The 27,196-nt window shown below is 36.0% G+C and overlaps 1 protein-coding gene across 1 annotated transcript in view; it reads right to left on the reverse strand.

Annotated features, from left to right (window-relative positions):
• Positions 1-24,333, reverse strand: part of MYO16 (myosin XVI) — a 944,954-nt gene extending 920,621 nt beyond the window's left edge. Inside the window, exons 1-3 of the mRNA XM_053707787.1 lie at positions 24,078-24,333; positions 10,431-10,501; positions 4,027-4,170 (exon numbers count right to left, since the gene is read on the reverse strand). Coding sequence (XP_053563762.1) covers positions 4,027-4,170; positions 10,431-10,501; positions 24,078-24,303 — 441 coding nt within the window. The 5' untranslated portion in view covers positions 24,304-24,333. The remainder of the gene's footprint in view (positions 1-4,026; positions 4,171-10,430; positions 10,502-24,077) is intronic.
• Between the last annotated feature and the right edge of the window lie 2,863 nt (positions 24,334-27,196).

Raw genomic sequence — 27,196 nt, forward strand, 5'->3', positions numbered from 1 at the left:
TTTAGTGTTTGTTTGTTTTTGTAATTTAGGTAATTATATTTAATTTAGGTAATTTATTTAATTGTAGTGTAAGGCTAGGTTTTAGTGTAACTCAGGTTAGGTTTTATTTTACAGGTAAATTTGTATTTATTTTAGCTAGGTAATTAGTAAATAGTTAATAACTATTTAGTAACTATTCTACCTAGTTAAAATAAATACAAACTTGCCTGTAAAATAAAAATAATCCCTAAACTAGCTATAATGTAACTATTAGTTATATTGTAGCTAGCTTAGAGTTTATTTTATAGTTATTTAGTTTTAAATCGGAATTATTTAGTTAATGATAGGATTTTTTATTTAGATTTATTTGAATTATATTTCAGTTAGGGGGTGTTAGGGTTAGACTTAGGTTTAGGGGTTAATAACTTTAGTATAGTGGCGGCAACATTGGGGGCGGCAGATTAGTGGTTAATAACTGTAATGTATGTTGCGGCGATGTTAGGGGCAGCAGATTAGGGGTTAATATATGTAATGTAGATTGCGGCGATGTTAGGGGTGGCAGATTAGGGGTTAATAAATGTAGGTAGGTTGCAGCGATGTTAGGGGCGGCAGATTAGGGGTTAATAGATTTAGGTAGGTGACGGCGATGTTAGGGGCGGCAGATTAGGGGTTAATAATATTTAACTAGTGTTTGCGATGCGGGAGTGCGGCGGTTTAGGGGTTAATATGTTTATAATAGTGGCGGCGATGTCGGGAGCGGGAGATTAGGGGTTAACAATTTTATTTTAGTGTTTGCGATGCGGGAGGGCCTCGGTTTAGGGGATAATAGGTAGTTTATGGCTGTTAATGTACTTTTTAACACTTTAGTTAGTTTTATGCTACAGCTTTGTAGTGTAAAACTCATAACTACTGACTTTAGAATGCGTTACGAATCGTGTGGGATAGGCTGTACCGCTCACTTTTTGGCCTCCAAAAAAAGCTTGTAATACCAGCACTATGGACGACCAATTGAAAAAAGACTTTACGCAAATTGCGTAAGATAATTTGCGATACGTCCAAAAAAGTGTGCGGGACAGCTGTACCTACAAAACTCGTAATTGCAGCGGTAGTGAAAAAGCAGCGTTATGAGCCTTAATGCTGCTTTTTTACTCATAACGCAAAACTCGTAAATTGGCAAATATTTACATGAATTAAATTAGCTTACAGACAGATCCATGAACATGCATAAAATCTTTTTTTACACAGCTCTGGCTAGGAATATATTTTGGTATATGGTGGATTTTCTGTCTTCCTTTTGGATCTCTTTATTTTTATTTTCGGTCCCACATAACCTCTGGTAAAAAACAAGGTTTATTTATTATCCTTCTCAGGATCTGCTGTAAAATAGATTTTTTTTTTATGTGTACTTTTTAATGGTACTACTACTGCTTTTAATTTTGAGCACATATATGGGACTTTTATTTTAGGAACATTTTGTTTACCTTTTCAACTTTTTGCTGAACAACAAAACACTGCCCAGTGAATATACCAGCATAGACTATTCCACATAATCCATTAGCTACACTGTATGAAGCACTATAGCCTTGAGGCTAAGTAATTACTGATATCAGATGTTCACTCACCAGGAAAAATGCTTTGAGTTAAGAGAGAAGAAAACCAATTCCAAGCACATAGACATATTCTGGCACAGCAGAGCACTGATAAAGATATCTCCTCTGCCATGCTGCTGCTCAGCATTTCATTTATTAACCAATGAGATACCACACACAAAACAATTCATCTCATTTAATCACAGCAACATAATAGCTAGTTAGAGAGACTTCCCTGTCTAGATTTATATTTAAAAAAACAACATTTAAATCAACACCAATGGCTATTTAACCTATTTTGCTACTGTTGTAATCTATAAAAAAGAAGTTGAATATTTTAAATGTATCACCAAAATTATTCAGCACAATCTACTTACAGAGTTTTGAAACTGTATATCCTAGAAATACACATTCACTTCAGACAAATAAATATACCTGAATGTTACTAAATTGTTATCAGACTTTAAAGGGGCATACACCAGCATTTTGTATCATTTTCCTCTTGTACCTATTTGAGTAAAGTAAAAATTAAAGGGACATTGCAATCAACATGATATAATATCTCTCAGAAAGCACAATATTTAAAAGAAAAAGTGTATTAAACATCTGAAGTAAAAGTTGTTTATTGGGCAGTATTAGTTGTTAACTTCTTAATAAAGTTAAAGGGACATGAAACCCAAATTGTTTTCATGATTCAGATAGAGCACTGGTTTTCAAACCTGTCCCCAGGCCTCCCCAACAGTCCTAGTTTTCTGGATGACCGTGGATGAGAGCAGGTTAAATAACCATGTTTACTACTTAGCTGATTATGTCACCTGTGCTCTAGTTCAGTTATCAACAAAATGTATCCTGTTAGTGAGGCCTGAGGACAGGTTTGAGATCCAGTGAGATAGAGCATGCAGCTGTATGTGTCTCACACACTATATGGCAGCTGTTGTGCAAAAATGTTATCCACAAGATGGCAGCACAAATTCCTGCCATGTAGTGTTTCAGACACTTCAACAAAGAATACCACGGGAATGAAGCAAACTTGATAATAGAAGTAAATTAGAAAGTTGTTTTTTTTAATTACATTCTCTGTCTGAATCCAAAAAGAAAAGTGTTGGGTTTCATATCCCTTTAATTACCTAATAGGCACAACCTGCTATTTCCATAGAACAAAAGAGAGATCCAGTGAATAAGTGGTAAAACATTTTTTAAAAAAAGAATGAAAATTGATCTAAAACAAATTCCAGTGGTACAAATCACACTCAATTTGTTCATTGGCTCATAGCTGCATCTTTATAATGCTAATAGCTATAAATGCTCATTGTACCTATGAACCCATGAGAACTAATAGGGAATACATAAAGTATACTGCTGTTTCCGTTTACATTTAGCCAAATTTAAGTTCACTCTTTTTACTTCAATGGAAAAAATATTAATCGTGTTTAAATCTTTAATATGGATAATCACATTTTTGTTTCAGTACAACATCCATTTATCTATGGGTAAGCATTCCTAAGCAATATAATAAGTGATTAAGAAATGTGACATGATTCAGATGCAATTGGCATTGTCACTCCTTATCCACTGTCACTCTCAGGTCTCATTCTCTAATTTCTCTTAAAACACATCCCCTTTAATCTCCCATTTGTTGTCCCCCTCTTAAAGCCTAAAAAAAGGAATTATATTGTTCTCAGGCAGTAAACCATACAGTTATACCTTGAGTGGCAGGTGGACACCAGGAGGAACCCTGGCAATTGGGGGCAATTGTTGTTACAGTATTAGAAGCAGCTCGTCTCAGGTAAGTGCATCTCTCATATTATTAATATGTGTCACTGTTTATGACAATAGGGGTAATAGGAGCTTTTATTAACCTGTGAATTCTGCAACAAAATCTACCATGGTACAGAGGCAGCTCATGAATGAAACATACGCATTATCCATTGTAAGCCCCCTTTGTTTATTTAGTGGTATAGATACTGAGAGAAGTGTGTAGCAGGTTTCTACATAGAGATATCTAAGGTTCATCAGTTCTCTAAGGTTTTAGGTATAAGGAGACATTCTAATGCCAAACTGACATGCTAAAAAGTAATTTGTCCTCCCATGATCGCAACTAGAGGGCAGCAGAGTGCTGCTGCATTTATCACTGCAGGAACAGTCACTTACTACTGAGGGGCATGGCAGTCAGCTCAGTCAGATTAGTCTGGGGTGATTTCAAACCACTAGCTCAGAGCTGGTGGTGAGAATAATAGTGGTCTAAAGATCATTGCTTCTTAACTATTGGCTGTAGGCTTACAAGCCTACACTGCGGGAGCTCCAAATTTGCATCCACTGCTTGATAAATGAAGCCCTATGAGTTTATTACAAGGAAGTTGAAAACTCCTCCAGTTATTAAATAATATAATTAGAATTGTGTTCAATGGTATATTCATAAACTTTAAAATATTGTAATATTAACAGTTTGTTTACTTACGAGAAGTAGTAGCAAGACTATATCAGGATTGTCGCATGCACAAGCAATATGCATTGGTGTCCAATTCTCCTCGTCTTGATGATTTACATTAACTCCTCTGTCAATTAAAATTTCTGCAGCAAACACATTATCATACCGTGCACACTGAAAAAGATAAGCGTAAGGACTCAGAGGACTGACTAAAACATTTGCATTGCCAAAAGCTTTTCAAAATAAAGCTGGAGATGACCAAATGTCTGCTGTGCATGATCAGCATGTTAAAAAATATTTGTTAAGCAAAGCCACTTGATTATTTAAATATTCATGATTATCAGGTCTTCTGTGTTTAGCAATTAAAGTGCTGTTATATGCTTTATGGTGTATATTTGTAGTAGTAACTGGAATATATCAAGTAAAATGTTCAGTAATGGTCTTTATCTTCAATAGTACGTCATGTGTACTACTTCCTTTTGCATAGAAAATATCTGCACCCAGTGGATAATGTTAATACAATTATTATTTTAACATACTAGCCTGAAAGTTGTTGTTTTTTTTTAAATAATAAACCACTGGAAAGATAAAATATATGAATAAAACATCTAAAGATCAGTAGCAAAAAGATTTTTTTTAATAAAATCTTGCAAAAAAATGGTTAACCTAATCAACATACAGAATGTATGTCATTTTTTTTTTTTGTAAAATAACTTTTAAGATGCATATTACAACAAATGATGATAGCTACTAAAGTTGCAGGTGCAGTGACATTTTAGAAGGCCCTTGGGAAAGAAATACATTTGCCAATGAATTCTAAAGATGCAAATCCTCTCTACAATGTAATTCTTTTTTCTGTTAGCAGTATGACATTTCAACATTTTTGTCATTACATTTAGCCTCATATGATGTACCAATAAGTGCACTAGTTTGTACCTGTACCAGAATAAATCAACACTAAAAAAATAGAATCTATAAAGGAATTAAAATAATATTATACAATTATACATCTTATTTTATCAATTCAAAAGCCATATTTTTCATATAAATAATTACTATGTTAATATAAGATCTGAAATTCAACTGTCTGGACAAATTATTGGGCTAGATTCATGGAGGCTCGTTAGGTTGCCTAGGGGCCTCAATGTTAAAGTGAGATTATGTATAAAATCAATTGAGGCTTAACTAAAGGACCACTAAATACAGCAGTATTAAATAATTGATACATTTACAATAAAAGATAATGCAGTAGCACTTACTTTGAATATGAAATGATTAGTAGAATATTTTCTAGCAAAATTCAGATTTAGGGGTCTATCTATCAAGCTCCGAATGGAGCTTGAGGCCCCGTGTTTCAGAGACCGCTGCTTCATAACCCTGCCTGCCTGCTCTGAGCAGACGGACAGACATTGCCGGAATTCAACCCGATCCAGTACGATAGGGTTGATTGACACCCCCTGCACGGTTGCGGCGTTGCACCAGCAGTTCACAAGAGCTGCTGGTACAATGCTGAATACGGAGAGCGTATTGCTCTCCTCATTCAGCGATGTCTGTCGGACCTGATCCGCACTGTCGGATCAGGTCCGACAGACATTTGATAAATTGGCCTCTTAATCTAATTTCCCCTCCCATGTGACAGCCATCAGCCAAACAAAAAAAAGCATATGCATATGTACTGTTTGCATGCCCAGTAGGAGCTGGAGCCTCAGAAAAAGTGCATATAAAAAGAATGTGCATGTTTTGATAGTGTATTTTTTTTTTTTTAATTGCATATTTTATCTGAATCATGAAACTAACTTTTTCTAGCCAAGTGAGTGCTCCTGTCAATAACATTAACCACACAAATCAAACATGAAGTGCTAGCAATGTGGAACAAAAACACAATTAAAACATCATTACTTTAAAAACATGTTTGTAAAAGGAGTTCTGTAGGAGTTTGGCATTATTAAATCTGATGCCTGTTGTATTATACTAATGTAATCTAGATAGATAGAAGAGAATTTGCCTCAGCCATCTTGCAGATGCCAATGAGGGGCTGAGCACTGGTGTGCTGGCTGGGGTGTTTGAGAGTGATCCTGAACTGCAACTCAGCATGTGGAGTTCAAAAATACACGATTAGCCCAATGAAGTATCCCAGTTCGTTTGATAGTGACTTGCTATGTCAAAGCTGACAAGGCTGATGTTGTTTTCAATACATTTTTTATTTCTTGAACGTTTTTCAAGTTTTCTTTTGTACATCTGCAATTTGATCCAACCAGCCCATTTAGTTGCTACAAATGAGAGAGCATCAGGGAGAGAACTATAAGGGCCAGATAACAAGTGGAGGGTTAACAGTTATGCACAAGCGATAAGGGGTTTATCACGGGTGTTTGCGCTCGTATGAATTATTGAAAGTAAACATGATCCCTTGAGTACAAGCACGATTTATGCTAGAATTAGACATGTGCATTTCGTTTCGTTCCGAATATAAATTCGGACGAATTTGTCAAATTCGGAGATTCGGATCGATTCGAATTTCCGAATTACCATAGCACCGAATCTAACGAATAAATCCAAATTAGTTCGGATTTATTCGTAACATTCAGATGGCCATGGACTAATCACAATTACACTAGTATTGTACTGTATATTAGGTTATATCACTCTGCTATGGATTACCCCTAATATTACAGTGCATAATACTAGTCTAATACACAGCACATCCCACCTAACACATACAGAACTTCCGAATTTACGAATAGAATCAGAACCAAATACATCCGAATTTATTCAAATCCGAACGAATCCGAACGAATCAGAAACTAATGCATTCAAATGTATCCGAATTCGGATCGATCCGAAAACGAAATTCGAAAACATCCAAATCGATCCGAAACAAACCGAAACAATTTTTTTCGCCGCGCACAAGTCTAGCTAGAATGATTACCACGTCCTTAGGGCTTTGGTTAACTGTTTCGTGAAACAAAAAAGTGTCACAAACCACATCAAAAATACATTCATAATAACACCATCTAATAACAATTATTGCAAAACAATATTTGCACACAAAAGTTATAAGGGTTTAAAGATATGAGATCTCTGGTGTTAAGGAAAAAAAAAGACAGGTAAAGGGCTTTAACATAGCGATACATACATATACATGTTTAAAGATGTCTATGTATATATATATATATATATATATATATATATATATATGTTGATTGGAGTAGCCGTGTTAGATATCAAAATAACAAGAGTATTGCATTGAGCAATGATACTTTTTTTATTGGACTAACTATACATTTATAAGTTGACAAGCTTTCAGAAGAGTTCCTTCCTTTATCAAGTATTGCTTCAGACTTGAGAAAGGAAGGAACTCTTCCGAAAGCTTGTCATCTTATAAATGTATAGTTAGTCCAATAAAAAAGTATCATTGCTCAATGCAATACTCTTGTTATTTTGAGATATATATATATATATATATATATATATATATATATATATATATATATATATGTTTGTGTACATATGTATTTATGTATTTATATGTGTATTGTGTATTTGTGTAGTTACAGACATATACACATATAAACACATACATATGTACACATAAATATATATATATATATATATATATATATATATATATATATATATATATATATATATATATATATACTTTACATAGCAGAATATGTTCTAAGTATTTATAAATAGATATTCCTATAAATATATCTGTATATTTCTATACCTATATGTAATCATGTATATAGGTATAGATATATATTGTACCAAAATACCATCAGATATATGTAGAAATATGTATTTATGAATAAATAATAGAACATTCTTCTATGTAAAGAATATTGGAATTTGAAATATTCATATTTTCATGTCTGGTTAGCAAACATGAGAATATGTGATTGTGTTTGCGTGCAAGTTAGGTGTTATATTTTCCACTTTTTTTGCTCCATTGACTCCTATGGGGGAATACGTGAATGTGCACTCGTTAATCTAACTTTTGCTTTTTGTGCTCGTTGGGTTAGCGTGAGAGCGAAAGCAGTTTGCTTTCAAATCACAATATGAGCGCAACTTGACAAGCACAAAAATCTTACTTCTAGTGGAGTTAATGCTTGAGGACGAGAGTTATATAATGCTCCACTCGTAATGTAGCCCTAAATGGGGTAACCAGAGATCTAAATTATAGTGAAATTTATTGAGCTGTTATTTACCTGCACAAAAATGCTTAATCATCAGAAATTTCCTCAAGAAATGTATTTATAGGATTAACTCCCATCATATCTGATTCCATGTGAATCAGTAATATATCTTTATTTCTAATATTCCACAAAGCTTTTGACATTGAAATCATCTGTACGACTTCCTTGTTGTCTATATAGGAGCACAATTATACTCTTAACCCTTGACCAACATTAATTTCTTATAAACATCAGCATTTCTGTCATTTGTTCTGCTATACATAGTCCATTTGAAAGAATATTGCTAAACTGGATGTAACAGGCATTTCCTAGTTGTTTGCTTGGATTTAATTTAATGTTGTTTAATAATGTTTATGTGTTTTTTGTACAAAAACAGGTCATATATTATTAACCCCTTAATGACCACAATGTACCCTGTATGTCACTGGTCGTTAAGGGTTTTTTCAGGACATAATAGCACAAGTATAGCAAGAACACGCTATTAATGCCCTCCCTCCAGCAGGCTTTGAGGAATAGAGCAGTCTCAACGCTGGTGGCAAGACCGCCCTATAAAACAATCAAGTCCTAAAAAAAGGCCAGTGACATACAGGGTACGTCGCTGGTCCTTAAGGGGTTAAACAAGATTGTTATATTGTTCAAATTGTGAAACTTATCTACAACCTAAAAATGGACATCAGAATGTTCATGTATGTTTGCAATATCAGTTTGACAGAGCTAAGCTGTGTAACATTAGCGCTACGGAATTTTGTGGCGCTATACAAATAAATGATAATAATAATAATAATAATAATAATCAGTAGAAAGGACTGCCATAGCCATAGCTATCTAAAATGAATCCAGACCCCAAGATGAATGTCCATATGAAAAATATAGAAGAAGAGATCAATCTGTCACAAAATGGAAATGTATAAAAACAGTTCTTTATTTCTTCACATGGGATAAAAGAAGAAAAGTGGAGGATACAGCAAACCTTGGGTACAAAACATTCAGGGGAGTAGCACTGATGGGCTCACGCGTTTCGGATAGAAATCCGTAGTCACAGCCTATCCGAAATGCATGAGCCCATCAGTGCTACGCCCGTGAATATTTTGTACCTAAGGTTTGCTGTATCCTCCGCTTTCCTTCTTTTGCCCCATGTGAAGAAATTAAGAACTGTTTTTATTCATTGTAACGGATTGATCTCTTCTTCTAAGCTACTCATTTTCCAGTAAATCCGGACGCAAATGCTGTACTTTTGATTGGAGCAAGTGTGCTTTTTTGCCAATGGCTGGAGGGTAGGTCATATTACAGTGACGTAGAGGTAACCGAAGAATCAGAGCCACGCTGAGATACCTTGTGAGCTGCAAAGTTAGGAAGTGAGCGAGACGTAGTTCCTACTTTATCTACAAGGTAAAGGACCTTCGGGATGTTTCTATGTTTGAATAAATTCACTGCAAGCTGGAATAAGTGGAAATAGCGATAAACTGCTGCACATTTATATTTTGTACTGGTAGTTACCTTGTTCCCCTCCCGTGAGCCTGTACACAGACATCTTTCTTATTGTTTAAGATACATATATTATAGCTTTGTTTTTTTCAACTGGGTCAACCACTTTGACTTTATCCATATGAAAAATATACACATGGTGTGTGTATATATTACTATAATTTCTTTTTATGGTTTATATTTTAAGTAATTTAAGAACTCCCCACTCAGGGCATATTGATGCCATGTTTTAATCAACTGCTGAAACAAACATGTTTCTGTAAGTCAAAAGTTAGTATACAGCACTGCAGAATCTGTTAGCACTATACAAATAACTGATAATAATAAGAATTGTATATAGGTAACAAACATTGATACTAAGCATAGATTAAAAGGCTATTAAATACCTACTGTTCTTGTCTCACACCCCCCACAAAGACCAAAAAGCAAACTCTATAACCTGCAAGTTCTGCAAATTAAATTGCTGGTATAGACAACAGACGTAGGTTGAAAAGCACATTTTTTATACAAAAGCAAGACTTGCGGAATGTCTCATTAACCACTACTTTTTCAGGCATATGTTTGTGGATTGGGGATGTATTTTCCTTTGGTGTCATTGTACTTTTCTCACACAGGAAAAAAAGTGCTGTGATAATATCTTCAAGTAAGGTAGGAAGAAAAGATATGCAACTAAGCAAACCTGCTGCAAAAAAAATAAAACAAAACAAAAGGTTTAAAATGCAGCTTTTAGGACAAAAGAATTGTACTTACCAGATGTAGTAAACACCCACCAGATGGAATCAAGGAATGGGGATCAGCACTTTCTTTGAGCAGCTGTAAAACTGCAATATTAATAGGAAAGAAAATAAGAAATTGGAAATTTGGAAATAATATAATATAATGAAGCATTAACAGAATGTGTAGGTTTGTTTTCTAAAGATTTTTATCAAACCAACAAGAGTGCAGCCACCAATCAGCAGCTAGCTCACAGTTATGCGTTGCTGCTCCTAAGCCTATCTAGGTATGCTTTTAAACAAAGGATAGCAAAAGAACAAGCACCTAGATTACAAGTTTTGCTATAAACAGGGTGCAAAACTAACGGCAAAAAAGTTGCGTTATTTCACTCTCCATATCGCTGCCATTACAAGTTACTGAAAAGCTTACTTGTGCGTGCGATATGGTGGCGTTAAGCTCCATACCGCACAAAATCCAAGGGCTGATTTGACGTGCTCGTGCACGCTTTCCCCCATAGACATCAATGGGGAGAGAATGCTAGAAAAAAACACCTGAAGTGCGGAATGAAAAATCTTTGTAACACAACCCCACTGATGTCTATGGGGAAAAAAAGTTATGTTACACCCTAACATAAACCCCTATTCTTAACACCTCTAATCCACTGCTCCCCGACATCGCCGACACTAATAAAAGTTATTAACTCCTAATCCGCCGCTCCTGACATTGCCGACACTAAATTAAATTATTAACCCCTAAACCTCTGGCATCCCATATCGTCGCTACTTAATAAACCTATTTACCCCTAAACCTACGGCCCCCCACATCACCGCCACTAAATAAACCTATTAACCTATAAACCTCTGGCCCCCCACATTGCAAAACACTAAATTAAACTATTAACCCTAAACCTAACACCCCCAACTTTAAATTAAAATTACAATATGACTATATTTAAATAAATAAAAACTTACCTGTGAAATAAAAATAAACCTAACATTAAACTATAAATTAACCTACCATAACTATTCTAATAAAATTTAAAAAAAAATACTACCAATTAAAAACCTAAATTACAAATTTAAAAAAACCTAACACTATGAAAAAAATTAAAAAATCTAAAATTACAAAAAATAAAAAACACTAAGCTTACAAAAATAATAAACGATATTATCAAAAATAAAACTAACTCTAAAAAATCCTAAACTACCCATTGCCCCTAAAGGGGCATTTCTATGGTCATTGCCCTTAAAAGGGCATTTAGCTCTTTTTCACTGCCCTTAAAAGGGCATTCAGCTCTTTTACAAGTGTCTATCCCTAATCTAAAAAAAAAAAACACTCCCCCCCCCAAAAAAAAAAAAACTAACACTAACCCCAGAATATCTACTCACGGTTCCTAAAGTCCGGACATCCATCTCCATACAGGCGGCGAGAAGTCTCCATCCAGGCCGAGAGAAGTCTTCAACCAAGGCGGCGAGACTTTCACCGATTGCAAGGGCGTCTTCTATCTTCATCCCGGCAGCGCGGAGTGGAGTTATCCTGGAAACCGATCCCATCCTGTGCAGAGCGTCCTCTTCATACGGTCACAGCCGTACACTGAAGTTGAATGCAAGGTAGCCATTTCAAAATGGCGTACCTTGCATTCCTGTTTGCTGATTTGATTCTTCAAATTCAAATCATCCAATAGGATGAGAGCTTCTGAAATCATATTGGCTCTGCGCAGGATGGGATCCACTTCCAGGATAGCTCTGTGCCACCGGGATGAAAATAGAAGACGTCCCCGAGATGGATGAAGGTGTCGCCACCTGGATGAAGACTTCTCGCCGTCTGGATAAAAATGGATGTCCGGACTTCAGGAACTGGGAGTAGATTTTATAGCAAGAGAACAAAGAAAAAATGATAATAGGAGTAAATTAGAAAGTTGCTTAAAATTACATGCTCTATCTGAATCATGAAAGAAATCATGTGGGTTTAGTGTCCCTTTAAAGGGACAGAAAACACCTTGAAATGTGTATATAAAATGTTTATTTAAACATAATGAAGCAAATCTGCAATATATTTTATATATATTTAGCTCTGAAAATCTAGTACTCAGAACATGAAAAGCACCCTGCTAACTTTTCAAGACTAGATAACTGCCCATAATTGTCTTTAACTGATAACAATGGCAAATAAATACATTTTATATTAACTTTATGACTATGGCTAGCCTTGTTGTCTGCTGACTAAAGCTCAGATTGGCTCCTTCAAATAAGGCAAATGGTGAGTGGAGTTTGGCTAATGAAAAATAATTATAGAAAAAGGGATGTTAATTTGTTTTAATAACATTAAGACTTGGCTGATATGTTATTCTTTAGCAGCTCAACAACGTCTTCATAATTTTCTTTTAGTATCAAATATGCTTTATTCTCTTGGTATCCTTTGTCAAAGGAACAGCAATGCACAACTGGGTGCTAGCGTAAAGGGACTTAAAACCCAAATTTGATTTGGATAGAGAATACAATTTTAAACCACTTTCAAATTTACTTATATTATCTAATTTGTTTTTTAGTTAGGTAAAGTTTGCTCAAAGGTAAAGAGACAGTAAAGTCAAAATGAAACTTTTATTGTTGAGGGAGAACATGCAATTTTAACCAACTTTCTAATTTACTTTTCTTAATATCCTTTGTTGAAGAAGCAGCAATAAAGCAAATGAGATAAAAAAAGGTAAATTAGATAGTTGGTTAAAATTGCATGTTCTGCTTCAACAATGAAAGTTTCATTTTGACTTTACTGTCTCTTTACCTTTTGAGCAAACTTTACCTAACTAAAAATGATAAAATAAATGAGTGAGATTTGCATTAAAAATGCTAAGTACTATATAAAAAAGGCTGTAAGTGAACATAAATGATCATAAATGTATTGCTCTATACAAAATGTAAATGCATTATAAATCAAAATAAAACGTACATTGTTTAAATGTTCTAAAACTTAAAGTATAAAATCTAAAGTATAAAGTGAATTAAACTACAAAGTGCTGCTTTGACGTGCTTGTGCACGATTTCCCCTTAGACATCAATGGGGAGAGCTGTAAAAAAAATAGCCTAACACCTGCGATCGCGGAACTTAGCCCCATTGATGTCTATGGGGAAAGAAAAAGTTACGTTTAAACCTAACACCCTAACATAAACCCTGAGTCTAAACACCCCTAATCTGCCACGCCCGACATCACCGCCACCTACATACAGTTATTAACCCCTAATCTGCCGCCCCCAATATTGCCGCCAGCTACATACAGTTATTAACCCCTAATCTGCTGCCCCCGATATCGCCGCCACCTACATACAGTTATTAACCCCTAATCTGCCACCCCCAACATCGCCGCCACCTACATAAAACTATTTACCCCTAATCTGCCACTCCCGATTTCGCTGCCACTATACTAAAGTTATTAACCCCTAAACCTCTGGCCTCCCACATCACTACCACTAAATAAATACATTAACCCCTAAACCTAACCCTAACCCTAACGTAACCCTAAGCCTACCACCCCTTAACTTTAACATAATTAAAATACAGCTAAACTAAAGTTACAATTATTAACTAAATAATAACTATTTTAACCTAAATACAAACTTGCCTGTAAAATAAAACATAAGCTAGATACAATAAAACTAATAGTTATATTGTAGCTAGCTTAGGTTTTATTTTTATTTTTCAGGTAAGTTTGTATTTATTTTAACTAGGTAGACTAGTTATTAAATAGTTATTAACTATTTACTAACTACCTACTTAAAATAAATACAAACTTACCTGTCAAATAAAACCTAACTTGCCTTACACTAAAACCTAACATTACAAAAAAAAAATAAACACTAAAATTACTAAAAATAAAAATAACTAAATTACATAAAAAAACAAACACTAAATTACAAAAAATAAGAAACAAATTATCAAAAATAAAAAAAGAATTACATCTAATCTAATAGCCCTATCAAAATAAAAAAGCCCCCCCCAAAAAAAAATAAAAAAAAATAACTAGCCTACAATAAACTACCAATGGCCCTTAGAAGGAAAAATAACAGCTCTTTTACCTGTAAAAAAAGTACAAACACCCCCCCCAACAGTAAAACCCACCACCCCCACAACCAACCCCCTCAAATAAAATAACTATCTAAAAAAAACTAAGCTACGCATTGCCCTGAAAAGGGCATTTGTATGGGCATTGCCCTTAAAAGGGCATTTAGCTCTTTTACATGCCCAGACCCTAAACTAAAAATAAAACCCACCCAAAAAACCCTTAAAAAAACCTAACACTAACTCCCGATGATACACTTACAGTTCTTGAAGACCCGCTTGAAGGATCCATCCAGCCGGCGCAGTCCTCATCCAGGCAGCAAGAAGTCTTCATCCAGACGGCATCTTCTATCTTCATCCATCCGGCGCAGAGCAGGTCCATCTTGAAGACATCTGGCATGGAGCATCCTCTTCATACGGTCGCTGCCGTAAACTAGAACTTCAATGCAAGTGACGTCATCCAAGATGGCGTCCCTTGCATTCCTATTGGTTGAAAGATTTCAATCAGCCAATAGGATTAGAGCTGCTAAAATCCTATTGGCTGATTTTAGCAGCTCTTATTCTATTGGCTGATTGGCTGATTGGAGCAGTCAATAGGATTTTAGCAGCTCTAATCCTACTGGCTGATTGGAACAGCCAATAGGATTTTAACAGCTCTAATCCTACGACAGCGACCGTATGAAGAGGATGGTCTGCGTCGGATGACTTCAGGATGGACCCGCTCTGGGCCAGATAGATGAAGCTAGAAGATGCCATCTAAATGAAGACTTCTTGTCACCTGGATGAGGACTTCGCCGGCTGGATGAAGATGGAAGAGGCCGCCTGGATGACGACTTCTTGCCGCATGGATGAGGACTTCGCCGGCTGGATGGATCCTTCAAGTGGGACTTCAAGAACTGTAAGTGAATCATCGGGGGTTAGTGTTAGGGTTTTTTAAGGGTTTTTTGGTGGGTTTTATTTTTAGTTTAGGTTCTGGGCATGTAAAAGAGCTAAATGCCCTTTTAAGGGCAATGTCCATACAAATGCGCTTTTCAAGGCAATGGGGAGCTTAGTTTTTTTTAGATAGTTATTTTATTTTGGGGGTGGTGGGTTTTACTGTTAGGGGGTGTTTGTATTTTTCTTACAGGTAAAAAAGCTGATATCTTTGGAGCAATGCCAAGGATCTTTTTAATGTGTAGTTTAGTTTAATTTAATTGGTAGTTAGTTTAATTGTAGTTTAATAATTATCTTAGTTTTATTGTTAGTTTAAAATTAATGTATTTAATTTGACAGGTGAGTTTTAATTTAATTTAAGATAGGGAAATTGTAATTTTAATATAAAGTTAGGCGGCGTTAGCTTTAGGGGTTAATAGTTTATTTTAGTATATTTCGTTGTGGGGGCTTTTGGTTTAGAGGTTAATAGCTTATTTAATAATATTTCATTGCGGGGGGCTTGCGGTTTAGGGGTTAATAGGTTTATTATAGCGGCGGTGTGGGCTGATGGCAGATTAGAAGTTAATTATATTTAAATAGTGTTTGCGATGCAGGAGGGCAGCGGTTTAGGGGTAAATAGGTTTATTATAGTGGTGACGATGTCGGGGAGTAGCGGAATAGGGGTTAATACATTTTAATAGAGGCAGCGATGTCCAGAGGGGCAGATTAGGGGTGAATAACCTTATTATAGTGTTTGCGATGCGGGAGGGCCTCGGTTTAGGGGTTAATAGGTAGTTTATGGGTATTAGTGTACTTTTTAACACTTTAGTTATGAGTTTTATGGTACAGCTTTGTAACATAAAACTCATAACTAGTGACTTTAGATGGCAGTACGGATCTTGTCAGTATAGGGTGTACCGCTCACTTTTTGGCCTCCCAGGCAAACTTGTAATACCGGCGCTATGGGAGTCCCATTGAAAAAGGACTTTTTTAAAAGTGGGGTACTGACGTTGCATGACTAAAAGGTGTGCGGTACACCTATACCGACAAGACTTGTAATAGCAGCGTTAGAGAAAATGAAGCGCTATGGGCCATAACGATCCAATTTGACTCATAATGCAAAACTCGTAATCTAGTTGTAAGTGAATATGCAACAAACATCTCATACCATGAAGCAAGTAATGCATGGAGGAAAGCCTTTTAGGGCCCAATGATCAAAAACTCGCCAGCATGTAGAGAAATCTCGCAAAATCTTTGGGGGCTAATTTTTAGCATTTTATTGTAATGTCGGTGTCTCTCCTTTACATATCTAGAATCATGTTTAACTAGATAAACAACTCTCAAGCTTAAATGTGTATTTCTACAATTGTTTGCGGCACCTCAGAGTACAAGACTTGTTAGATCATTTCGCCAGAGCTGAGAGCTTTCGATCATCGAGCCCTTAGTAAAATAAAGGGCACTATTTACCAAGCTGTTATAGCAGCTTAGGAGCCCCAACATTACAAGGTTGATCTGAGCGAGCCTGAAACCTCTCTGCAACACTTTAGGTGGTGGATAGCAATCATCTTGATCCAATCGGATTGGGTTGATTGACAGTCCCCTCTTGCACACAATTGGCCGCTCGCAAGCAGGGGGCGGCTTTGAACAAACAGCGAATTGTGCAATGTTAAAGGGATATGAAACCCAAAGACATGCAATTTTAAACACCTTTCTCATTTACTTCTAATATCAATTTTTCTTTGTTCTCTTGGTATATTTTGCTGAAAAGCAGGGATGTAAGCTTAGGAACTTGCCAATGTCCGGAGCACTATATAGCAGCAGTTTTTAAAGAATGTTATCCATTTGCAAGAGCACTAGATGGCAGCACTATTTCCTGCTATGCAGTGACCCAGGCAGCTACCAAGGTACCTCTTCAACAAAGAATACCATAGGAACAAAGCAAATTTGATAATAGAAGTAAATTGGAAACGTTTTTTAAATTGTATGCTCTGTCTCAATAACAAAATAATTTTTTGGGGTTTCATATCCCTTTAACTGTGAGCAGCATACTGATGCCCACTCGCCAGGGAGCTGGGCGGACGAGGTTCATGACAAGGAACCTCATCCGCCCTGTAGTTGTTAAATCGGGCCCATAGCAACATTTTTCTTTTCTTTTTAAGAATCTTATGAGGGATCTTGCAGTGTTGGCTTATCAGTTTAGATATTCTAATCTGAGCAGAGAGCTTCAAAAAACTAGGCCCTTGTTCTTCTGTTGATGTTACTCATGCAGCTGATGGCTGAATTTCTCTACTGTGGGGCAGAAACTGTAAATTCTGATTATTATTAACAGAGAAGAGTCATTGCTATGTAACTAGCAGGAAGGGTTTAATCAATGTTGTTTATGAACAAGGTAAAAAACATGTCTGGTTGGTATCTAGCATAGTATCACCTAGAATGGAAAATCACTTCTCAGAAGAATGTTATAAACCTTCCTATTTCCTGAAAAAAAAAATTCTAGCAATTTTATAACATGCATAACCAAACTAAGATCTATCTGGGGAGTGAATGTTAAATGTCTCAGGAGACAGGTCAGACATAAGGCAAATATATAGAAACTGATTTTTTAAAATTATAAATCTTGTTTTCTCTTAAACTATTGTGATGTATATGAGTCTAATAGGTAGGGTGTTAGCAAACTGACCCATATGCATGTATCAATGACAAAAACACAGCCTAACAATCCTATTCAAAATCTGGAGTATTCTATAATCATTTTAAAATCCCCTTTGAATATTGACACAATATCATGTGAAACAGCATAAATAGCAGTTGTCTCATTCACAATTCACCAATTGCATAGTGTGGTGCAGGAAACAATTCTTGTTTGCATTTTTCACACCTCCACCATGCATTTTGTGTGAAATAGCTTTTAAAAATAGAAGATTTGTCATGCTCAGGCTTATTTGCACTATATCACAATACAAAAGTTCCCATCAGCTTGCTGGCAAACTTTATTGTTAGCAATTGTACAAACCTGATTAAATGACAAGGTATAAATGTTTATGTTATTTACAATCTAAGATACATACATTTGTATGGTTTTCAATAACTATACAAGCTTTTGCTTGAATTTTGTGTGTAGTGCTGAGCTTCCTATTAGCGTGCAAACTGCATCCACTTCTCTGCATCACAGGACACACATTCTGTTGTATTTATTTTTAAATAAGCAGGAAAATACACACATGGCTTAAAATATATGGAAACTGTAAGCAAATAAGCTTGAATGTTACCTATAAAGAAGCACCCAATGTTACCTATAAAGAAGCAAACACAAAACTGACTCTAGCGTGAAGGATGTAATAGAAACATTTGAACATTTAAAACATTCCTATGGAAGGTATATACAGAAAAAGAAGGGACCTTTCAGGAATGAACATCAGCTCAGTAGCTTGTTCTATGACAATTTACCACCTAGGAGCAGACTCTATTAGCGCAATGGTGCTTTTCACAGAGAGGAATGTTCCTGAATTATATCAATCTGATCCCTCCTAACAAGGTCAGTCTAGCTTGGAAATACCAGGCAATCCTTCTCTCAACTAGGAACATTTCAACCCAGCAAAGGGTGTCAATCAACCTGATCGTATTCGATCGGGTTGATTTCTGTCCGCGGCCTCAGAGCAGGCGGACAAGTTATGGAGCAGCGGTCTTTAGACCGCTGCTTCATATTTTCTGTTGCTGGTGAGCCTGAAGGCTCACCGGAAACAAGGGGCATCAAGCTCCATTCGGGGCTTGATAAATATGTCTCTTGGAATGAGCTGATACTAATGGTAAATTTAAAAAAATGCATTCATACATTTAAGCCAGTCTTCGTCTTTGTACTGTGGATTGACTTTTTTTTGCATGAAAATTCTAATGTATTTTAGGCCATTCAATTTTGTCAGTAGGTTTCCCAATAATGTTCCCTTAAGAGATAGAACAAAGTTTGGTGTTTGACTAGATTGCCTAGTTAGAAATTTTCTTTTAGTCCAACAACTTGCTAAACGTTTTATCAAAAGTTACCTTATCTCACCTATCTGTACCATCATTAAAAGAGTAATGGAAAAGTGGTACTTTTGAATTAAATAGATATAGACATATGCAGTGGCGTCACTACATGGGGGGCAAGGAGGGGCAATTTCCCCCCTAAAGAACCTCTGCCCCTCCATGTGCCGCCCGCCAGCCATGGCATTTGTGTGAAGTTTGTGAACGGCCTGGGTTTTTAATTTTAGAATAAATGACTGAGAGTGCCTCCCACCAATTATCCCTGTAGACCCCACCTACTGCTATCTGCTCCCTCCCATGATCTCCATCTACCCCTCCTATTTCCCGCCTCGGCTGAGCTCCTCCACCCTTCTCCTTGCTCTGTGACTATCCCTCCCTCTAATTTGCTCCTCTTACAATCGGTGGGTCCCTCCCCATTACCAGCCTCTAACTCATCATCAGTCCCTCCCACAACCTCCCACTTGCTGTCACTCTGCCTCCAGTCCCGGTAACTGGCTTACTTCCTGAGCATCTTCAGCATGGTGCGAAGAGCGGCCCATACCCGGCCTGTGAATGTGAGTATGATGTATGATGCATCTCAGGTCCCGGGGCTGCTTGTTACAGAGAAATACTGTATGTAAACAAGGGTGGTAATATGTGCTGCTGGTATGGAGCATGCATGTGTTGTAGTAGTAATATGGGCAGCACGAAAATGCATGAATATGCAGCACTGTGTCTAGCAAGCGTGTGGCATTACTTGTAGTCATAGGTAACGGGCGAAAGTCCACACGTTCTATTGGCCACGTCTGGTTACTTTCTGCCAATCAGAGTGTCCCGGAAAAGATCTGCTAGCAGCCATAAAAAAAATGCACAGTAATTGGCAGTAGACAATATATGGTGGAGCGTTTGCTAGATAAAGGATACTCTGTCAATGTGTTTGATATTAGTCAGGGATTTCAGAATGAGTGGGTGCAATTTTTTTATTGGTGATCTCTGCAATAAAAAGGATCTTATTTGTGTGTATGTACTGTATGTGTGTATACATGTATAATGTTTGTGTGTGTGTTTGTGTATGTATGTGTGTGTGTATGTATATGTGTGTGTGTATGCATGTGTGTGTATGTGTGTGGGTATGTATGTATTTGTGTGTGTGTGTGTGTGTGTGTGTATATGTGTGTATGTATGTATGTGTATGTGTGTATGTATGTGTGTGTGTGTGTGTATGTATGTATAATGTTTGTGTGTGAATGTGTGTATGTATGTGTGTGTGTGTATGTATGTGTGTGAATGTGTGTGTGGGTGTATGTATGTATAATGTGTGTGTGTGTGTGTGTGTGTGAGTGAATGTGTATGTGTGTATGTGAATGTGTATGTATGTGTGTGTGAATGTGTATGTATGTATGTATGTATAATGTTTGTGTGTATGTGTGTGTGTGTGAATGAATGTGTATGTGTGTATGTATGTATAATTGTGTGTGTATGTGTGTGTATTTATGTATGTATGTATGTGTAATGTGTGTTTGTATGTGTGTAACTGTGTAAGTATGTGTAACTGTATGTATGTGTGTGTATGTGTGGGTGTGTGTATGTTGTGTGTGTGTATCTGTGTGTGTGTGTATGTATGTGTGTGTATATGCATGTGTGTAACTGTGTGTGTGTGTATGTATGTGTGTGTATGCATATGTGTGTTACTGTGTGTGTGTATTTAAGTGTGTGTGTGTATATGCATGTGTGTGTATGTATGTGTGTGTGTGTATTTATGTGTCTCTGTTTGTATGTATTTTGAAGTAGTGGCTGGCTGTGTAAATTGGTACATGGAGTATTAGATAGTTACAACGATAGTATACTTTTCCCCACCACCTAAGAGTGCTACTACTCTAGCTCCTGTGTGCAAGATCTCTTGACCAGACCTTAAAAGTATCAGATTGAAAAGGCTATAGGAGCGCTTGGGATGCCTGTATAGGAATCTTAGCTGAGTAGAGTCAATGGGATTATTATACAAAACCAATTCTTTAAAAAGGTTCTAAAAATACGTATTTATTATACAATATTAAAAAACAATATTAAAAAACAATAGATATAACCAATGGTATATATGCAATTATACCATATCTAGAATAGGGTATATACCCTATCTAATCAGTACAAATAAAAGGTCTCATTTACAACATATGATCCAGACCATTGGTATCTCGTTTGCAAAGATAATGACACTAAATTTTTAAGGATTTTTTAAAGGTGTACACCTATTTTTTGGTATTTTTTGATATCTTTTGATTTTTTGGATTTTTTATATAATTTTCACACATTTTTACACATTTTTAGGTTAACCATATCTCATTGTTAACGACGTTATCACCTGTATTGGCAATTTATATGCACAACATATGTAATATATATGTGCTTAGTATAACTGGCTAAACGAGATACCTATGGTCTGGATCATATGTTGTAAATGAGACCTTTTATTTGTACTGATTAGATAGGGCATATACCCTATTCTAGATATGGTATAATTGCATATATACCATTGGTTATATCTTTTGTTTTTAATATTGTTTTTTAATATTGTATAATAAATACGTATTTTTAGAACCTTTTTAAAGAATTGGTTTTGTATAATAATCCCATTGACTCTACTCAGCTAAGATTCCTATACAGGCATCCCAAGCGCTCCTATAGCCTTTTCAATCTATTAGATAGTTACACACACACACACCAACAAACACTCAGGGTCTGTTCATTGGTCTTTATTAGTGACATATTTAACATAGGGGAGGGGGTTACAGAGCCCTGATTTTTGCTGAAATTGCTTTAAACTATAAAGAAAACTTTTTGAGTGTTTTCCTCTCTCTCAGGTCTGAAGCAATACCTGAGGAAGAAAGAAAAACTCTCGAAAGCTTGTCTTTTTAAGAATTTAGGTTAGTACACTAAAAAGGTATCATTGCATACAGCATTACTCTGGTATTTTGGAATTTTATTTATATATATATTTATTCAGTTTATTTTCAGTGGTATGATTTAGTGGTGAAAATTATTAGTGCCCCCCAGTTTTGACTTTGGTATCTTATGTGCCCCCCCCCCCCTAATATTGTTCCTAGAGTCGCCACTAGAAATATGTACAACAGGAACCTCATTTTTTCAAAATGATTCAGGGAAAATAGTGTTTCAAAAGGGTTTCAGAAGAATTCAATATATAACCAGACCATATATAAAAATGTTTGACACAATAGAGATAAATAATACTATAATATTCATCTTCAATTCATATTATTAAAACTTTTACATTTGTCATAATGTCAAAAGTTGAAAGCACTACCTTAAAGGGACAGTAAACCTCAAAAATAATGTTATATAATTCTGCACATAGTGCAGAATTATATAACATTATATTAGCGCAAACTTTATAAAACATAATATTCCCTTTGAATTTAAAGACCCGCTCTTTGTGCTCTTCTGAGCGGGTCTGTTTTATTCACACAGCGTATCCTGACAGCAGGAGCGAGCTGCACTTAGTGTTATGGCGCGGTCGGGCCGGGCTGTGACTATACAGCTGGCCTGATGCGCTGTGTGAATAAAACAGACCCGCTCAGAAGAGCACAGAGAGCGGGTCTGTAAAACAGCTGGGTTTTTTTAAAATTCAAAGGGAATATTACGTTTTATAAAGATAAGGCTAATATAATGTTATATAATTCTGCACTATGTGCAGAATTATATAACATTATTTTGAAGGTTTACTGACACTTTAAGCAAAACTTTAATCTCCTGTGTGAAACAGAGACCTAAACACTGAAAGCTCATCCTACTCACGAAGGGCCTGATAATCTAAAACTCTCCGCTTTGGCCAGATTATCTAAGAAGTCTCATTAGTACTGAAGGTACCTCAAAGAATTTTACAACAGCAAATTTTACCTTGTGAGCAGTTAATCTAGCTATGACGGTCTCTATGCATAATAAGCACGAAAAGATTATGTGTGATTTATCTCCATGCCAGCGAATTTTGGATCATCAGACCCCAATTAATAAAGAGAATAAATGTTCCTACAAAAGGTAAGAAAGTGTATGGAAATCAGAGGAACCAAAGGCCAAGCATCAGGGAAGGGCTGGGACACTGATATTTAGATATGGAAATATGATTCATTCATAACCTATGCAGCAATAGAACAAAACTGAATCTAGCATGTATGTAACAGTAAAGCGTGAAAACTGTGTTCCAGCTCAAACTTCCAATGAAATACCAAAGCCTAATATTGCATTCCAGCTTTAAATTCAAGTTTGATCATATTATTAAATAATTAGTAACAAAGTTATACACACAAAATTATAGTTGTAGCTGTTTAGTTATGTGATCGATTTGGGGGTTAATTTATCAAGTGCCGGACAGACATGATTCGATGTAGTGAATCATGTCCGTCCAACATCGCTAATTTAACACTGCACAAGCATCTCTTGTGCAATGCTGCCCCCTGCACGCTAGCAGGGGGTGTCAATCATCCCGATCGGAGCCTGAAACTTTGGGCGTAGAAAGCAGCATCCGCTGCTTGTTAAATCTACCTCTTGGAGTGTTCCTTTTTTTCCTTAGTAAATTTACTCAATTCAATATAATTAGACAGTTTTGTTTTTTCTTTGTTTTTTAGAGTCAAAATAAAACTGGATCACAATTGGCTTAAGTTTAACATTCAAGACAATGCAAAAAGCCATAACAAAACCTACACTTACCTTCTTTATCGTTGTGATTTATAATAGCATCTTGTATTTTGTCAAAAAGATGAAAATTCACTCTATAGTTCTTCCGTTGTCTACTTCTTTTTCTGTACCCATCTTGTTTCTGCAAAGCCTTTTCACGTTCATAGTAGGCCTTAATTTGTTCACAGCGCATGCGCCTCACAAGCCTCTGCCGCTGTCCCAAAGGTAGAGATTCCAGCAAACATTGGTCAATTTCCATGTCATGTGATCGAAAAACATTACAAAGCTGAAAACAGCCTAAAACACAGAAATTAGAGAATAAAGCCATTAATGATTTTTATGTGAATAATACATTTTAGAATAGTTTTACAATAGTCTCTAACACATTTCTAAGTACTGAAAACTAATACATTTATAGTTATTTTGCCTACTAAATTTTAGTGAAACTTAAAGGGACATTCTAGCCAAAATTGGAATCCACATGGATGCATTTCAATTTTGAATCAAAGCATTTTTATATAGATGTATTAGCAAAAATGCTTCTTATTAAAGCTATAGCTATTTCAAAAGAGTATTTAAGTATGCAACATGCACCTGCATTTTAAACACAGCACTTGCTCAGGGAGCCTAAGGTGATTGTACCATCTGGTAATGCCTCAATTTGTTAATTGTATACATGATACAAGCCCCACTGATACTCTGAGCAGTTGCCGTATTTAAAATGCTGGTGCACTGAGAATATCTAGCTATGCTTCACATGCACGTGCTGAGAAAAATGCTAGCACTAAAACGGTGATAACTTTTACATGAATCATTTTTGCTAATACATGTATATTGCAAATATGTTTCTATTCAAGGATTTAAAGTGTTATTCCTGTTAGACAGGTGGAAATGCAGATATTTTCACAGGTGATGTATTAAATATTTTACTTATATTTAAAAATAAAATAAAATAGAAATTAGATTCAAGTACCAGTTTTGTCAATTGTCTCTTAATGGAAATGTGATGTCAAAATGTCAAACAACAAAATTACGTAGATTAAATGAATTAATCACAGGAAGCTAAGACACGGTTACATTTTACTGTGAAGGGGTGGTCATAATTAGGCTTACTAGCAGCAATGCTGGTACTTAACATGATAGAGCCAATTTACCAAATGGCGGACGGATATGATTTGCTGTAGCGAATCATGTCCATCCAACATCGCTGAATGCTGACAGCATACACTGTCAGCATTTAACATTGCACAAGCAGTTCTGGTGAACTACTTGTCCAATGCCGCCACCTGCAGATTTGTGGCCAATCGGCCGCTAGCAGGGGTGTCAATCAACCTGATCATATCTGATTGGGTTGATTGCTGTCCCCCGAGTGGTCTTAAGACCGCTGCTTCTTAACTGCTGTTTCCGGTGAGCCTGAAGGCTTTAGGGGCCATTTTGCCCTTGATAAATCGAACCCGATATATGCAGTAGTGGTATAACAGCTGGGCTCAAAAGCTCCTTATTTGGTTGGTCATTGAAAAAAGCTATCAGGACCTAATATTATATTACTATTCAGTGTCATTCAAAACAGAGTCCTGTCATCATATAATGGTAATTTCATATGTATATTGTCATGCAGATGGAGCTGATTTAAATACGTTTTGATATACTTATCTTTTCGTGGACATTTGACTCTTGTTTTTCAAACAAGAAAACGCATTCCAAGTCACTGGGAGTTGGAGTTCAACTTCATAATAGTTTCCAACACCAAAGATCAACACATTCAAAAGCTCTTTAAAGCCATTTATTCAGAGAAGCAAACCAACCAAAATCTAAATATTCCACAACACCATTATCTAATGCCCTATTAATGCACTGGCATTTACGCACAAGAAGGGGCTTTCAATCATCTCAATCCATTTCTCTGCTACTTAACTAGTGTTTCAGGCTCACTCACACAAGCCTGAAATTCCAGGGCTCCGAAGCTGCTATCGCAGCATGATAAATGGAACCCAATATGTATGGCAATATATAAAGCCTTGTGTAATTCAACACTACAAAATATGGTAGGGCTTGCAAATAACTAATAACAGTTTTTCCTTTGTCCAGTTTAATCAGTTATACTTCAAGAGTATTAAAGGGAGATTATATTAATTTACTTAATCATTTTTGTAAGGTTAAAAGGATAGTAAAGTCAAAATTGAACTTTCGTGATTCAGATAGAGCATGGGATTGTAAACAACTTTCCAATTTACTCATATTATTAAATTTGCTTTGTTCTCTTGATAACATTTGTCAAAAGTAAAGATAGGTAGCCTGGTAGGAGCTCAGGAGCACATGGCTTTAGCAGTCTATGGCAGCAGTATTTGCAAGTATGTATAATATTGATATAAACAATGTTGCAAACACTGCTGCCAAATGGCTAGAGACACATGCACACTCCTGAGCTCACCTAGAATTATTCTTTAACAAAGGATAGCAAGTGAACTAAGCAAAATTGATAACAGAAGTAAAATGGAAAGTTGTTTAAAATGTCATGCTCTATCCAGTACATTTAAGTTTAATTTTTACTTTAGAGTCCCTTTAAGTATTTTCAAAAAAATCTAGACTTAATCATTATTTTTGTTCTCTACATGCTTTTGCAGACATTTTGGGCTGTCCATCGTGGTACACCTACCCACACACCTTGTTGTGATTTTACTGTTGTATTCCAGCATGTCTACTGCTATTGGTGCCTATCAACCCATTGTGTGTTGCTTTAGAGCTATTTCTATGATGTTTTGAAGATATTCCCCTTTGGAAATAATAAGGAATTACTTCTGTTTATCATTAACAAAATTCAGCTGGAAAGAAAGCACAGGTAAATTAAGAAAGCTAAGATGTCATGAAACCAATTGTCCTCTACAGGGGGTGTCAACTACAGGGCAGATAAAGCAGCATCCGCTACTTATTAAATCCGCCCCTATAACTGAATATTGGTTGTAAGGATTTGTTCAGGAAAGCTCCCAGCCTTAAACCACCTAATAACCTTTCTTTTAGCATGCAGGTAAGCATTGTATCTCAAAAATACTTGTCATACCTGTTGGTTGCATAGAAATAGGTATTAGTATTATAATGCAACTTTACAGATTACTACTTAGGCCTCATCCTGAATTATGTGTACGATTCCTGAG

The sequence above is a fragment of the Bombina bombina genome, chromosome 3 (assembly GCF_027579735.1).
Source record: "Bombina bombina isolate aBomBom1 chromosome 3, aBomBom1.pri, whole genome shotgun sequence".
Classification (NCBI taxonomy): Eukaryota; Metazoa; Chordata; class Amphibia; order Anura; family Bombinatoridae; genus Bombina; species Bombina bombina.